This window comes from Calliphora vicina, chromosome 3, assembly GCF_958450345.1.
Source record: "Calliphora vicina chromosome 3, idCalVici1.1, whole genome shotgun sequence".
Lineage (NCBI taxonomy): Eukaryota > Metazoa > Arthropoda > Insecta > Diptera > Calliphoridae > Calliphora > Calliphora vicina.
The window spans coordinates 115394835-115408678 of NC_088782.1; the positions used below are offsets into that span (position 1 = coordinate 115394835).

Sequence of the window (13844 nt, forward strand, 5' to 3'; positions counted from 1 at the left end):
GAGCTTACTCCCTAATTCGATTCAAAAGGAAATCTTTTCGAATTACAATGTAATTTAGCACACATTTTCGAACATTTTCGGATTGAGTTACGCAGTAACCCCCCAGTACTTACCTTTATTAAATACACTTATTAAAAAAATACACTAATCAAATATGTAGAACGTATTATAAATACCCTGCTGTTTACCCTTTGGGTATCACCATGGGATCAGGTTTTGAATGGACCCAAGTGCTTGACGAGTGGCTGCCCATGAAACCCAGACTATCCTTGGGTCCTATCGTGTTTTCATCAGACAGACAGACAGGCGGATGGGTATAGCTAGATCGTATTCATTCTGTTTGTAACACATCGAAATATTTGTCGCAGGCCCACATTAGTATATCGATGGCTTAATATAGAAATGTCGTATCTCAACATTTAGTTACTTTACAGGAGAAGGAAAAAACTCAATATTCACCCTTATCGTGGTTGGCGTAAACGTCTTACGCCTACGACAGTTTCGTACTAGATTAAAGAAACAGTTTGCATTTTATCTTTAATCTAGTACAAAACTGTCGTAGGCGTATGACGTTTACGCCAACCACGATAAGGGTGAATTTCAGAAAGTGAAATTGAAAAAAAACAACTAAAAATTTTGTAATATATCAAAAAATATTTTTAGAAAAGTTGTCTGTTTTAATATAAACCAAAAAAATATGCATTCAACTTTAAATGAGTTAGGGGATTTTCTTTCAAACGATTTTTTAAATGAGTTAGGGCTTTTTTATAATTACTAAAAATCTGTTATTCGTCAAGGGAGGTCTATTTGAGTTTTGTCTACCAGAATATGTAATAAACTCGACTTTGTAAAAAAAACGAGATACGACCTTTCTATATTAAGCCATCGATATATATTCTGGATCCTCGTCCTGTGGAAAACACTATAGGGCTCAAACGAAAGTAGTTAGCAGGCTAACATTTTCGACAAATATTATTGAAAATGGGTCCATGATTTCACCTAATCCCCATACAAATGTCCCTCCGGAATACTGTTTGAACAGTCATAAATATGTTGATTATGCGGAAATCCTGATAAAAGTTTGCGCAAATTAGTTCTAAGTACAGTGAAATTATACTTGTTTTTACTAATACACTTAGGTTATTGACAACTGAGTTAGATCTTTGATAGGAGAGTTTCCGCTCTATGTAAATTTCTCTATAGTTCTTGTTTCACAAAATGTTGCTCAACTTTTGTAACATTTTTAAATTGCTAAAAATCACACAACAGCGATGATTATAATAAAGATACTAAACAATTTTCAAAATAGAATTCCCATGTCGGATTTTTAATTCCTATAATACCTAGTTCTTTTCTAAACATATTTTATAACCAATTAATATTTGAACCAAAACCTACCAAATCTTAAAAAATTATGTATTCTTTTGTTGCTATCAAGGTATAATAAAGTTTTTATCCAGTCCAAAATCCATTTTGGGTTCGTTTGTAATTTGTTTACATTTTAATTTAATTCAAATGCAATTTATTTGTATTTTTCACTTTTTACAATGCTGAACAATGTAAAACACATAGAATGAAAGAAAAAAACATTTAAATAATTTAAACCAAACAAATGTTGATTGAATATTTATATGTATGTTTTCTCTTTGTAACTAACATTCAGTATTAACTTAATTAATATAACATTGGTTTAGGTATTTTATTATTATTATTTTTTTTTTTATTATTTAACTGCTATTTAAAAAAAATGTCATATTTATATCAAGTGTATTGTCAAATGTATGTCTCGCGTGTAAGATTTTTCTTTATACTTTTATTATTTTTTTTTAAATATATAATTTAATATTTAATTTAATATTATTTAATTTAAATGAAAACAATTATAAAATAAAAAAAATTCTTTAATATACAACAAAAAATTAAAAAAAAAAAAACAAAATTCTATTTAACTATTAAAGTAAGCAATATGAGAATGAAGAATGAAACTCGGTTATAGAAAATTTTAAATAACAAATTAAAATTTGTATTAATTATTTTAATCATAGATAGAGTGGCTTTTAATTGTAACAAAATACTATTTTATATATAGTTTAATACATATAAACAAATAATAGGCAATATTTTTTAGGGGAAATGTTTTAAAATTATTATATGTTTGTAATATAAAGTTTTATACTTCATCTTAGGTTTTCGACTAATTGCTTATTATTTTGGTTAATTGTTTATGGAAATCTTTATTATGTTTCGATATTGTTTAAGGTGTTGTTTTCTTATTATTTAACATAAAAAATAAAACAAAAAGAAAACATAAATTGTTGTATGCATTTAAATATAATATTCGAAATTTGCTTTTAGTTTGGTTATACATACATAGAAATGTAGTATAGTAGATATCAATGTGGTATAATGTAGGTATTCAAAATTCTGCATTTTTTAAAATATGTATATAACAAACGTTACAATAATTATTGTTGAGATTACTTTTGTATTTAATTTAATAGTTGTTTTTTTTAGTTTGTTAATATTTTATATAGTTTATTCTTTCATATAGGGATAGTTAATATCACGCAGGGGCACAAATGTTTCCTTAATCGCTTGGGGAGAAGTCCAACGTAAAATGTAGTGAGGGCCACCAGCTTTGTCGTTGGTTCCTGGGAAAAATAAAGAAATTAAATATTAAATAATTTGAAATCTTGTTATGTGTAAAAAGTTTGTTAATTTACCAGACATACGACCACCGCCGAAAGGTTGTTGACCCACAACTGAACCAGTTGATTTATCGTTAATATAAAAGTTACCAGCTGCCATTTTGAATTCCTCTAAAGCTTTTTTCAAAAATGATCTGTAAAGAATGAAAGCAAGCATAAAAGTAAAAATATTATAAAACAAATTCTTTAGTTTATATAGTCCAAATTTAGCTTCATTCGTAGGACTTTATATAGTCAAATTTTAGCTTCAATCGTAGGTCTTTATATAGTCCAAGTTGAGCTTCAATCGTAGGTCTTTAATAGTCCAAGTAAGGTCTATAAGACCTCCGAGATTGGCTTCAATCGTAGGTCCAATATTAGTCCAAGTTTAGTCTCAATCGTAGGTCTTTAATAGCCCAGGTTAAGCTTCAATCATAGGTCTTTGATAGTCCAAGTTAAGGTCTTTAAAAAGTCCGAGTTTGGCTTCAATGGTAGGTCTTTATATATTTCAAGATTAGCTTCAATCGCAGGTCTTTAATAGTCCAAGTTAAGGTCTTGAAAAAGTCCAAGTTTAGCTCTTTAAAAAGTCCGAGTTTGGTTTTAATTATATGTATTTGTACAGTCCAAGTTTAGCTTCAATCGTAGGTCTTTATATAGTCCAAGTTTGGCTTCAATCGTAGGTCTTTATATAGTCCAAGTTTAGCATCAATCGTAGGTCTTTATGTAGTCCAAGGTTAGCTAAAATCGTAGGTCTTTATATAGTCCAAGTTTAGCTTCAATCGTAGGTCTTTATATAGTCCAAGTTTAGCTTCAATCGTAGGGCTTTAATAGTTCAAGTTCAGCTTCAATCGTAGGGCTTTAATAGTCCAAGTTAAGGTCTTTAAAAAGTTTCAGCTTCAATCGGAGGTTTTTAATAGTCTATGTTAAGGTCTTTAAAAAGGCCGAGTTTAGTTTCAATCGTAAGGCTTTAATAGTCCAAGATAAGGTCTTTAAAAAGTCCGAGTTTAGTTTCAATCGCAGGTCCATGTTAAGGTCTTTAAAAAGTCCGAGTTTGGTTTGAATCGTAAGTTTTTAATAGTCCAAGTTAAGCTTAAAAAATTTAATAATTTTGACCCATTTTAAACGTTCTTTACTACTCACTCATCTTGTCCGAACACAGCGCCTGTCAAAGCAAACTGCGTTGAGTTTGGTACCAAATTCATAGCCTTCTGTAAGTCAGCATCTTTGTAAACGTAAACGGTCAATACGGGGCCAAAGATTTCCTCAACCATTATTTTATCCATAGGATCTGTGGTTTGGACAATTGTGGGATTAATGAAATAACCCTTGGCATCCGAATAGGTGCCGCCGGCAATAATTTCTAAATTGGGACTCTTTTTGGCATGTTCAATATAGGAAGTAATACGTTTAAATGCTTTATCATCAATAACGGCTGATGTGAATGTTGAGAAGTCTTGGACATCGTCGATCTTTAGTTTAGCTGCTTCAGCGATGAGACCTTCCTTAATCTAAAAGTACACACAAATGAAAAATATTAAAAATATTTGAAATAAAAATAAGTACAAGTTATAATTTACCTTAGGCCATAAGGACTCGGGCACATACATGCGAGAGCAGGCTGAACATTTCTGGCCACAAAACTCAAATGATGAACGTATGGTAGAGGTAATTACACTATCGGCATCAGCGGTAGGATGTACGAAATGGAAATTTTTACCACCACATTCACCAATTAAACGTGGGAAATTTGTATATTTATCGATATTGTTGCCGACTTGTTTCCACAAACGATTGAAAGTGCTAAGGATATTTAAATTCATAACTAAAGACCATAAAAACTTAAAAGAAAGTCTATGTTTTAACTTACGGCACTGAACCGGTGAAGTTAATACCAGCCAAGTGGGGAGAAGAGGTAATGGTATCACCAAATACCGGACCATCAGCGGGTACAAAATTAACCACACCATCGGGTACACCAGCCTCACGCATAATATTGAAAATACGCCAGTTCGATAATACTGCAGTATCTGAGGGTTTCCACACAACAGCATTGCCCTAAAGAAAAAGCAAAATTTTCTTACAGAAGAAGTTGTTTAAAGTTATACAAAATAAAATTACCATTAAAGCGGGTGTATAGGCCAAATTGCCTCCAATTGCGGTAAAGTTAAAGGGACTAACGGCGGCTACAAAACCATCAATACCACGATAACGCATAGAATTTTTGGTTACATTGATGTTTTCACTAATGGGTTGATATTTAGCACACTCTTTGAGGAAAAACGCATTTAATCTATGAAAATTTTAAAAAATAGTAAAACAAATTCAATTAGAACGTAAATTTTATTAAAATCAAATGGACACCCACCTGATAAAATCAATTAATTCAGCCGAGGCATCGATTTCGGCTTGAATAACTGTTTTCGATTGACCCAACATGGTGGCGGCATTCAAATCCTGTCTATATTTGCCAGCCATCAAATCGGCGGCCTTCTCCCAAATCTTCAAACGTTCACTCAGTGGTGTACGATCCCATTTGGGTTGTGTTTCGACAGCGGTCTTAATGGCACTCTTCACCGTATTACTATCGGCATAATAGAACTTGGCCAATTTGTGTTTATGATTGTGAGGCATCACCTGATGTCTCACCTGATCGGTGCGTATTTCCTTGCCACCAATTACAATGGGTATATCTTCACAGGTGGCGGCTGTTTTCTTGAGAGCGGCTTCCAAAGCCTTGCGTTCGGCTGAACCCTTTTTATATTCGAGTATGGGCTCATTGAATGTGGGAAAATCTGTTAGATTTGTATCGGGTACAACGGAACTAATACTACGAGATTTTGTCATGAGATTATTAGGATTTAGAGTGTGTTTGCCGATCAGAGCAGCCACCTGAGGCTTGACGCTGGCTTGAGTTGTGCGGGCTAGACTTAACATGATGCTTGCTTGTCTTTTATGTATGTATCTGTTAGAGAGAGATTTCGGGTTGCGACTTAAAAATAAATTAAAAACTTCGAATCTGTAAGGGAAAACAAATTTAAAATAATAATAAATTAGACATTGCTTTGATTAACAAAAAAAAAATAATAGCTTGGTTCTCGTACTTGTCGCAGTAGTAGGATTAACTGTTATGAATATGAAAATACTATAAATTTGAATTAAAACCTGCAAACCTGACTACTACAGATATAGGACAAATTGCTTCATTTAAATCATAATAACTTGTATTCCGTACATGATACAGTTATCCATGAACCGGCAGTTTGTTTAGCTTCTTTAATCGTAGGTCTTTATAAAGTCTTAGTTTAGCTTCAATCGTAGGTCTTTATAGAGTGTTAGTTTAGCCTCAACCGTTGGTCTTTATAAAGTCATAGTTTAGCTTCTATCATAGGTCTTTATATAGTCTTAGTTTAGCTTCAGCCATAGGTCTTTATATAGTCGAACATTCGCTTCAATCGTAGGGCTTTATATAGTCTTAGTTTAGCTTCAGTCATAGGTCTTTATATAGTCGAACATTAGCTTCAATCGTAGGTCTTTCTATAGCCTTAGTTTAGCTTCAATCATATGTCTTTATATAGTCTTAGTTTAGCTTCAATTCTAGGTGTTTATATAGTCTTAGTTTAGCTTCAGCCATAGGTCTTTATATAGTCGAACATTCGCTTCAATCGTAGAGCTTTATATAGTCTTAGTTTAGCTTCAGTCATAGGTCTTTATATAGTCGAACATTAGCTTCAATCGTAGTTCTTTATATAGTCTTAGTTTAGCTACAATCATAGGTCTTTATATAGTCTTAGTTTTGCTTCAATCGTAGGTCTTTATATAGTCTTAGTTTAGCTTCAGTCATAGGTATATATATAGTCTTATTTTAGCTTCAATCATGTCTTTATATAGTCTTAGTTTAGCTTCAGTCATATGTCTTTATATAGTCTTAGTTTAGCTTCAATCATAGGTCTTTATATAGTCTTAGTTTAGCTTCAATCGTAGGTCTTTATATAGTCGAACATTAGTTTCAATCGTAGGTCTTTATATAGTCTTAGTTTATCTTCAGTCATATGTCTTTATATAGTCGAACATTAGCTTCAATCGTAGGTATTTATATAGTCTTAGTTAATATTCAATCATAGGTCTTTATATAGTCTTAGTTTAGCTTCTATCATAGGTCTTTACATAGTCTTAGTTAAGCTTCAATCATAGGTCTTTATATAGTCTTAATTCAGCTTCAATCATAGGTCTTTATATAGCCTTACTATAGCTTCAATCGTACGTCTATATATAGCCTTACTATAGCTTTAATCTCCCATATGAGGTCCATTTCCATAAATCAATTTAACGAGCATAAATCTCTTAAAAATTTTGGTATTCAAATAAAATCCAATAATCATGTCACCAAATTTTATAACGAGCGGTCCATAATTAGTCATAACTCCCCTAAAAGGCCCACTTTCGTAAGTATAGATTTCTTAAAAATGTGGTATCCAATAAAAATTCATTTAACTTTTTATAATCACATACTCGATGTAGGCTATCATATGGTCAGACTTGACCGACTATGCTTTATTACTTGTTTTATAAGTTTATTCCAAAAAAAAATACATTGCCAAGGCTTCGTTTCAGCTGGGTAATTTGCCTAAAAATCAAATATAATGACGAAGATGTAAACAATTTTGGCTAGTAATTAATTAACTAAAATTTTATCACAAAATTTGGCAAATATACTTATTCGAGATCTATAAAAAGAAAACAATTCTCAAAACAGATGTTTAACGTCAGACATGTTTTTAAACAATCTATTAAATTTAAGACACATCAGAACGTGATTTATAAAAAAAAACGTTTGCAGTCGTTCGATCTGCTATAAATTATATACATACATACTTATGTATCTAGTTAAAAGACACTTTTCAAATTATCTATGTAAATTAAACAATTTAACAAATAAATTGAAATTAATTTCTATTGTCCCACCATAATAAGTGGTGGTGATATTTAGGTCAATTATTTACGAGTACTTTAACTAACCATAATCAATGGTTCAATTATTATTGTGGAAAATTTTAACCAAAAAATTCTCTTAAAACGAAGACACCCCCCGGTATGGGGGGGGGTCTTCTTAATATTTGATATTTTTGTTTGTTTATTGGATTTTGTATATGACCAGTTTCACATTATGCCTCGACAAAGAGTGGATGGATGGATATGTACTTATTATTTAATATTTTTTTTTATTAGTTTTTGTTATTGTCAAATTTCAATATGATGGTTGTGTTGGTGTTGTTGTTAATTCGATGTATATCCCACACACAGACTCATGCCAAGAATTGAAGACAATACACATGAACAATTTCTACGTCAATGCATGTATATTAGGGTTGTCAAATGAATAAAAATTATTCGATTAATTTTTTTATTCGTATGAATATTTTTAATTTAAAATTATTCGATAGATAATAGTCGATTAATCGAATAGTCAAACAAGTTTAAATTTAAAAAAATAGGAATAAAAAAACATAAATTTTATTCGAATGAATATTTTAAATTTAAAATTATGTATTCGATTAATCGAATAAAATTTATTTTCAAATTAAAATTTAAAAAAAAATAATTTATACAAAAATAATTTATGGACAAAGCTATATTAATGAAACAAAACCAATAGTTTATAATTTTATTCCAAGTCGGATAGATTGAACATTTTATAGAAACGACTTTCTACAGAGACTTCCGAATTTTGACAGTTGTTGAAGCAACATCATTCGAATAGGCTGTAATTTATTCAGTTTGTTTTGCCAAATCACTATGGTTGGATATAGCGTTCAACAACAATACAATAAAATATAACTCGAATAATTGACAACCCTAATGTGTATGTATAGAATTGACTTAACTATTATGTAGCAGTATTTATTAATAAACAGTGTGACACATCAATAGTGGTACAAAAATCTGAAACATAAATTCACACACAAGTTTATCTCGAATGAATCGGTTTACAAATGTCGCAAAAAAAAGTGAAACGAAAAAATTTTAATGAAAACTATTTCAAAGAATCAAAAAAGTACTAAGTTCACTATTTTCGATATCTAGGAACTGTAAATTTAAATTTAAATAAAACAAAGTGAGTGTGAGATATTACGAAATTTTGTATTCGTTTGAAAGGCATATCGTTGCCATTATGTATGGAATATGCACGTGTTCGTGAACGCTTGAGTTGGCAAAACAAATTGAATAAATTACAGAAAATTCGACAGATGTAGCTTCAGCAGCTGTAGCGCTATCAAATATTACAAATTTCACAATTAACAAGTAAGAGAGCTATCAGGCCTGTCACACATTTTGTTCGGAATGGTTTCAATTCCGACCGATTTCGTTTTAGATTCTTCAGATTCCGCCTAACTTATTAATTCCAAAAATATTTATAGTTCTGTATTTCTGATATTAATTTGACAGCGTTTTCTATATTAAAACAATAGTGAAGTTTTTGGTACAGAAATTGATAAAAAATTTTATAAAAACAAATAATTACAATGAAATATCAATTCCACTTTGAAATACGGAATTAATTCCACTTTCGATCGGAATGAAATTCGGCTGTACCGAATCTTATATATCCTTCACCAAATTATACTTAAAAATACAAATTTTAAATATTTTTAGGTAAACAAAATTTATTTTTTTCCAAAGTTGTTTTCATATTTGTTATCAAATTTTTTTTTTTTTTAATTTGATATTTTTTTTTTTGGTGAAAAAAAAAATTTGGGTTAAAAAATATTTTTTACGATTTTGACCCATTGTAGGTCCAACTTACTATGGTCGTTGCAAAGGTCTTTAAAATATCCATCATTAGATATCCGTATTGTCTATATTAATCCAGTAATAGGATTAAAATAGGCCAAAAATCGAGGTTGTCCCGGTTTTTCCTCATATCTCAGCCATTTGTGGGCCGATTTTATTGATTTTAAATAGGAAACTTCTCGAAAGCATGTCTGACAGAAGATATCTGGGGACGGACAGACCGACGGACATAGCTTAATCGTCTCCGCTATCTATAAGGATCCAGAATATATATACTTTATAGGGTCGGGAATTTATAATGTGGAAATTACAAACGGAATGACAAACATATATATACCCTTCTCACGAAGGTGATGGGTATATAAATGGGAAAGCTCTAAAAATGGATAATAAAGAAGGGAGCCTTGTGGTACCTCATTTGATCTCTGAACTATTGATATTAATCGAGAGAAATTATTACAGTTATCAAAAGCAATTACATTCAATAAAATTTCTCAATCGAACTGAATCCGAAGAAGAAAATTATAAAGAGCTTATCAGATCTTCAAATTAATTAATTCAATTAAAGCTGAAATCATAATTCAGAAAAAAAAAAAGATTTCAGCAATTTGCTTTACTTCTTTAATTTGAAAAAAGTGCCGCTGAAGCACACCGATTGATCACCAAAGCTTATAATGAAGGTGTTTCATCGATTTCAACGTGCAAGAGATGGCTTGTGAAGATCAGAAGTGGTGATTTTGACGCGGAAGACAGAAATAGCCCGTGCCAGCCAAAAAAAGTTTGAAGATCATTAATTGGAGGCATTAGTCGATGAAAATTATTGTAAAACTCAACAAGAGCTGACAAAATCATTGCGAGCTACTCAAGCAGCATTTTCAAAACGATTCATCCAAAAGCAGAGAAATTGTGTATCAAACTAATTGAAGCTGAGAGACCTTGAAGACGATTTTCATGTTCGAAATGATGCTTGAACGCTATAAAAGAAAATCATTTTTGCACCGAATGAAAAATGGATCCATTACTAAACCCGAAGCGTACGAGTTGTTATGTGAAGCCCGGCCAACCAGCCGACTCGATATCATGGCCAAATATCCATGGCGCTAAAGTAATGCTCTCTATTTGGTGGGAGCTAAAGCGTCCTCTCTATAATAAACTGCTGAAATCTGACCAAACCATCACAGGGAACCTATACCGAACGCAAGCGAGCATTGGCCGATAAACTCCCAGAATATGCGGCCAGCCATGATACCGTAATATTCCATCATGACAACGCTGGGCCACATGTTGCAATATCTGTTAAAAAGTTCCAAAAGAATTAATTCATACTGGAATGAATTCATATTGGAATTAATTCGTACTGGAATAAATTCATATTGGAATTAATTCATATTAACATTCTTTCAATCTTTGAATGGTTCAATTTTTATTAATTCAAATCTAAACTAATTTGATTGAAACAATTTTTTCTTCTTTTAATTTGTTTTCGTATTGTTTTAAATTGAAAAAAACATCGTTTAAAATGTATTTGTAATCGATTATAATTGGAATGATTCAATAAGGAATTACTTCTATAGAGAATGAATCTTTATTCTCTGAATGATTTCATTCGTAATGAATTCAGTAATGAAAGGACACAACATTGAATTAGATTTTTAAAATTGAATTAAGAATAATTCTTTCGAAACTTTAGCCTAAATAAAATGTATGGAAATAATTCGGAAATGTTGGAGTGAGTACTTTAGGATAAATTTTTTTTTTTCGATTTAAAATTTGTTATGCCACTTTTAAGATTTTTTATAATTTTGATTGTATTCAAAGATCTTTGTTATACTGTTTGAACAAAATAAAAATATTTTTCTATTCAATTCAATAAAGCCACTATATATATATGAGGGAGTGTGTGACGGGTCGGTTATTTAGAATAGACAGACGATATGTGATTTTTATTTTTTTTTTTGTTTTTTGGCAAACATATTTAAAATAACACTAACAATTTAAACCGGAGGGCGAGTAGGATGATTATGTTTAATGGAAAATTACTTTTTGTGGAAAACAAATATCTATGTACATAACAATAATTTGCATAGATGACAGTAAAAGGTGACCGACAACCATAACTGACAAGAACTGACTGTCTGTCTGTCAACCGAATAAAAAAAATATCCTTTTGTTAAATCACATTCGCCCTTATAACATTGTGTGTGTAATAAAATTTTATGGAAAATCAATTTAAGTTTCGAGTATTGATTTTATTTTAATATACACTGTAATAAAAAATAAAATATCAAGATTTTTTTTTTTTTTTTGCAATTGCTATATAATTTGCATGATCATGTGTTTTATTTTTAAATTAATTACATTTTATTTTTAACAACAACAAAAAAAACTTGTTTCACTTTTAAATTATTTATCCTATTTGTTTTCAAAAAGATTTATGTTGAATTTTCACTTTTTATTATTTAGCTGGCTTTCTAAACACCTTTTTGGTATTACGCAATTTACAGGCCATTATTAGAAAATTTTGCATATTCTTTATAGGTATTTGCTGCTTAAAATGTTTTCCACTACAATATTTTATTTTTCTTTATTATTAATTTCTGTTACTATTTCTATGTATAGTTTTAGCTAATTAATTTTTGGTTCAACAATTTCTTGCACTTACTTTTTTTTTGTTCAATAAAAAAAAGAATTCTTTTTATTATTTTGTAATACCTATTTGGTATAGATTTTTCTTCTTTATAAATATTTTTTTTTTATAATATGCTGCACTCACTCATTCACTTCGTTTCACATTCAACTCTTGCAGTTGAATATCGAGACTATTTTGTTTGAATTTCATATATTTTTTTAAACTTATTTTGTTGTATCTTCCAATTCTCGTGAGTGAGTGAATGACTGGTTGTGTGTGAGTGTGTTTGTGCAGGTCGGAATCAGCAGTTTTTAGTCTCAACATTGTTAAAAATGTATTTTATCATACGAGGATAATCTTAAAAGATAAAAAATTGACTTACGAATATGTTGATCTAGTACAGCTTCAATCGAAGGTTTTTAAATAGTTCTGGTTAAGCTTCAATCGTAGTTCTTTATATAATCGTAGATTAACTTTAAACGTAGGTCTCTATATATAGTCTTAGTTTATCTTCACTTGTAAGTCTTTATATAGTGTTAGTTTAGCTTCAATCGTAGGTCTTTATAGATTGTTACTTTAGCCTCAACTGTTGGTCTTTATATAGTCTTAGTTTAGCTTCAATCATAGTCTTGGTTTAGCTTCAATCGTAGGTCTTTATATAGTCTTAGTTTAGCTTCAATCATAGTCTTAGTTTAGCATCATTCGTAGGTCTTAGTTTAGCTTCAATCATAGTCTTGGTTTAGCTTCAATCGTAGGTCTTTATATAGTCTTAGTTTAGCTTCAATCATAGTTTTGGTTAAGCTTCAATCGTAGGTCTTTATATAGTCTTAGTTTAGCATCAATCATAGTCTTGGTTAAGCTTCAATCGTAGGTCTTTATATAGTGTTAGTTTAGCTTCAATCATAGTCTTGGTTAAGCTTCAATCGTAGGTCTTTATATAGTGTTAGTTTAGCTTCAATCATAGTCTTGGTTAAGCTTCAATCGTAGGTCTTTATATAGTCTTAGTTTAGCTTCAATCGTAGGTCTTTATATAGTCTTAGTTTAGCTTCAATCGTAGGTCTTTATATAGTCTTAGTTTAGCTTCAATCATAGTCTTAGTTTAGCATCATTCGTAGGTCTTAGTTTAGCTTCAATCATAGTCTTGGTTTAGCTTCAATCGTAGGTCTTTATATAGTCTTAGTTTAGCTTCAATCATAGTCTTGGTTAAGCTTCAATCGTAGGTCTTTATATAGTCTTAGTTTAGCTTCAATCGTAGGTCTTTATATAGTCTTGGTTAAGCTCCAATACTAGGTCTTTATATAATCTTATATTAATTTCAAACGTAGTTTTAGTTAAGCTTCAATTGTAGGAATTTACATAGTATCAGTTAAGCTATTAACGCAGATCTGAGAAGCGTATCCCAGAAATAGCGTTCTGCATCGATCGAAACAAATAGTAGTCGGACTGAGACAAAACTTCCCAACCACTTCATTATAAATACTTTTCAACTGGTATTGCAACATGTGGCCGAGCGTTGTCATGATGGAATATTACGGCCGCATATTCAGGGCGTTTTTCGTCCAATGCTAGCTTCAAACGAATGTGTTGCGTTTAGTAAAGGTTCCCTGTGATGGTCTGGCCAGATTTCAGCAGCCAGAATGACTCTTTTTGGGCCCCACCAAATACAGAGAATTATCTTAGCTCCATGGATATATTAGGCAGATTAGCCGGGCTTCTCATACGATATCTTACGTATGGTT

At 30.8% G+C, this 13844-nt stretch overlaps 1 protein-coding gene across 1 annotated transcript; it reads right to left on the bottom strand.

The window, feature by feature from the left end:
• Positions 1-2436: 2436 nt before the first annotated feature.
• P5CDh1 (delta-1-Pyrroline-5-carboxylate dehydrogenase 1) lies at positions 2437-12273 on the bottom strand. Its single transcript, XM_065503113.1, has 8 exons — positions 12139-12273; positions 5053-5703; positions 4806-4977; positions 4555-4742; positions 4265-4487; positions 3828-4195; positions 2724-2842; positions 2437-2651 (listed from the first exon to the last, which is right to left on the bottom strand). The coding sequence occupies exons 2-8, from the start codon at positions 5619-5621 to the stop codon at positions 2536-2538; spliced, it is 1755 nt and encodes a 584-aa protein (XP_065359185.1). The 5' UTR covers positions 5622-5703; positions 12139-12273; the 3' UTR covers positions 2437-2535.
• Between the last annotated feature and the right edge of the window lie 1571 nt (positions 12274-13844).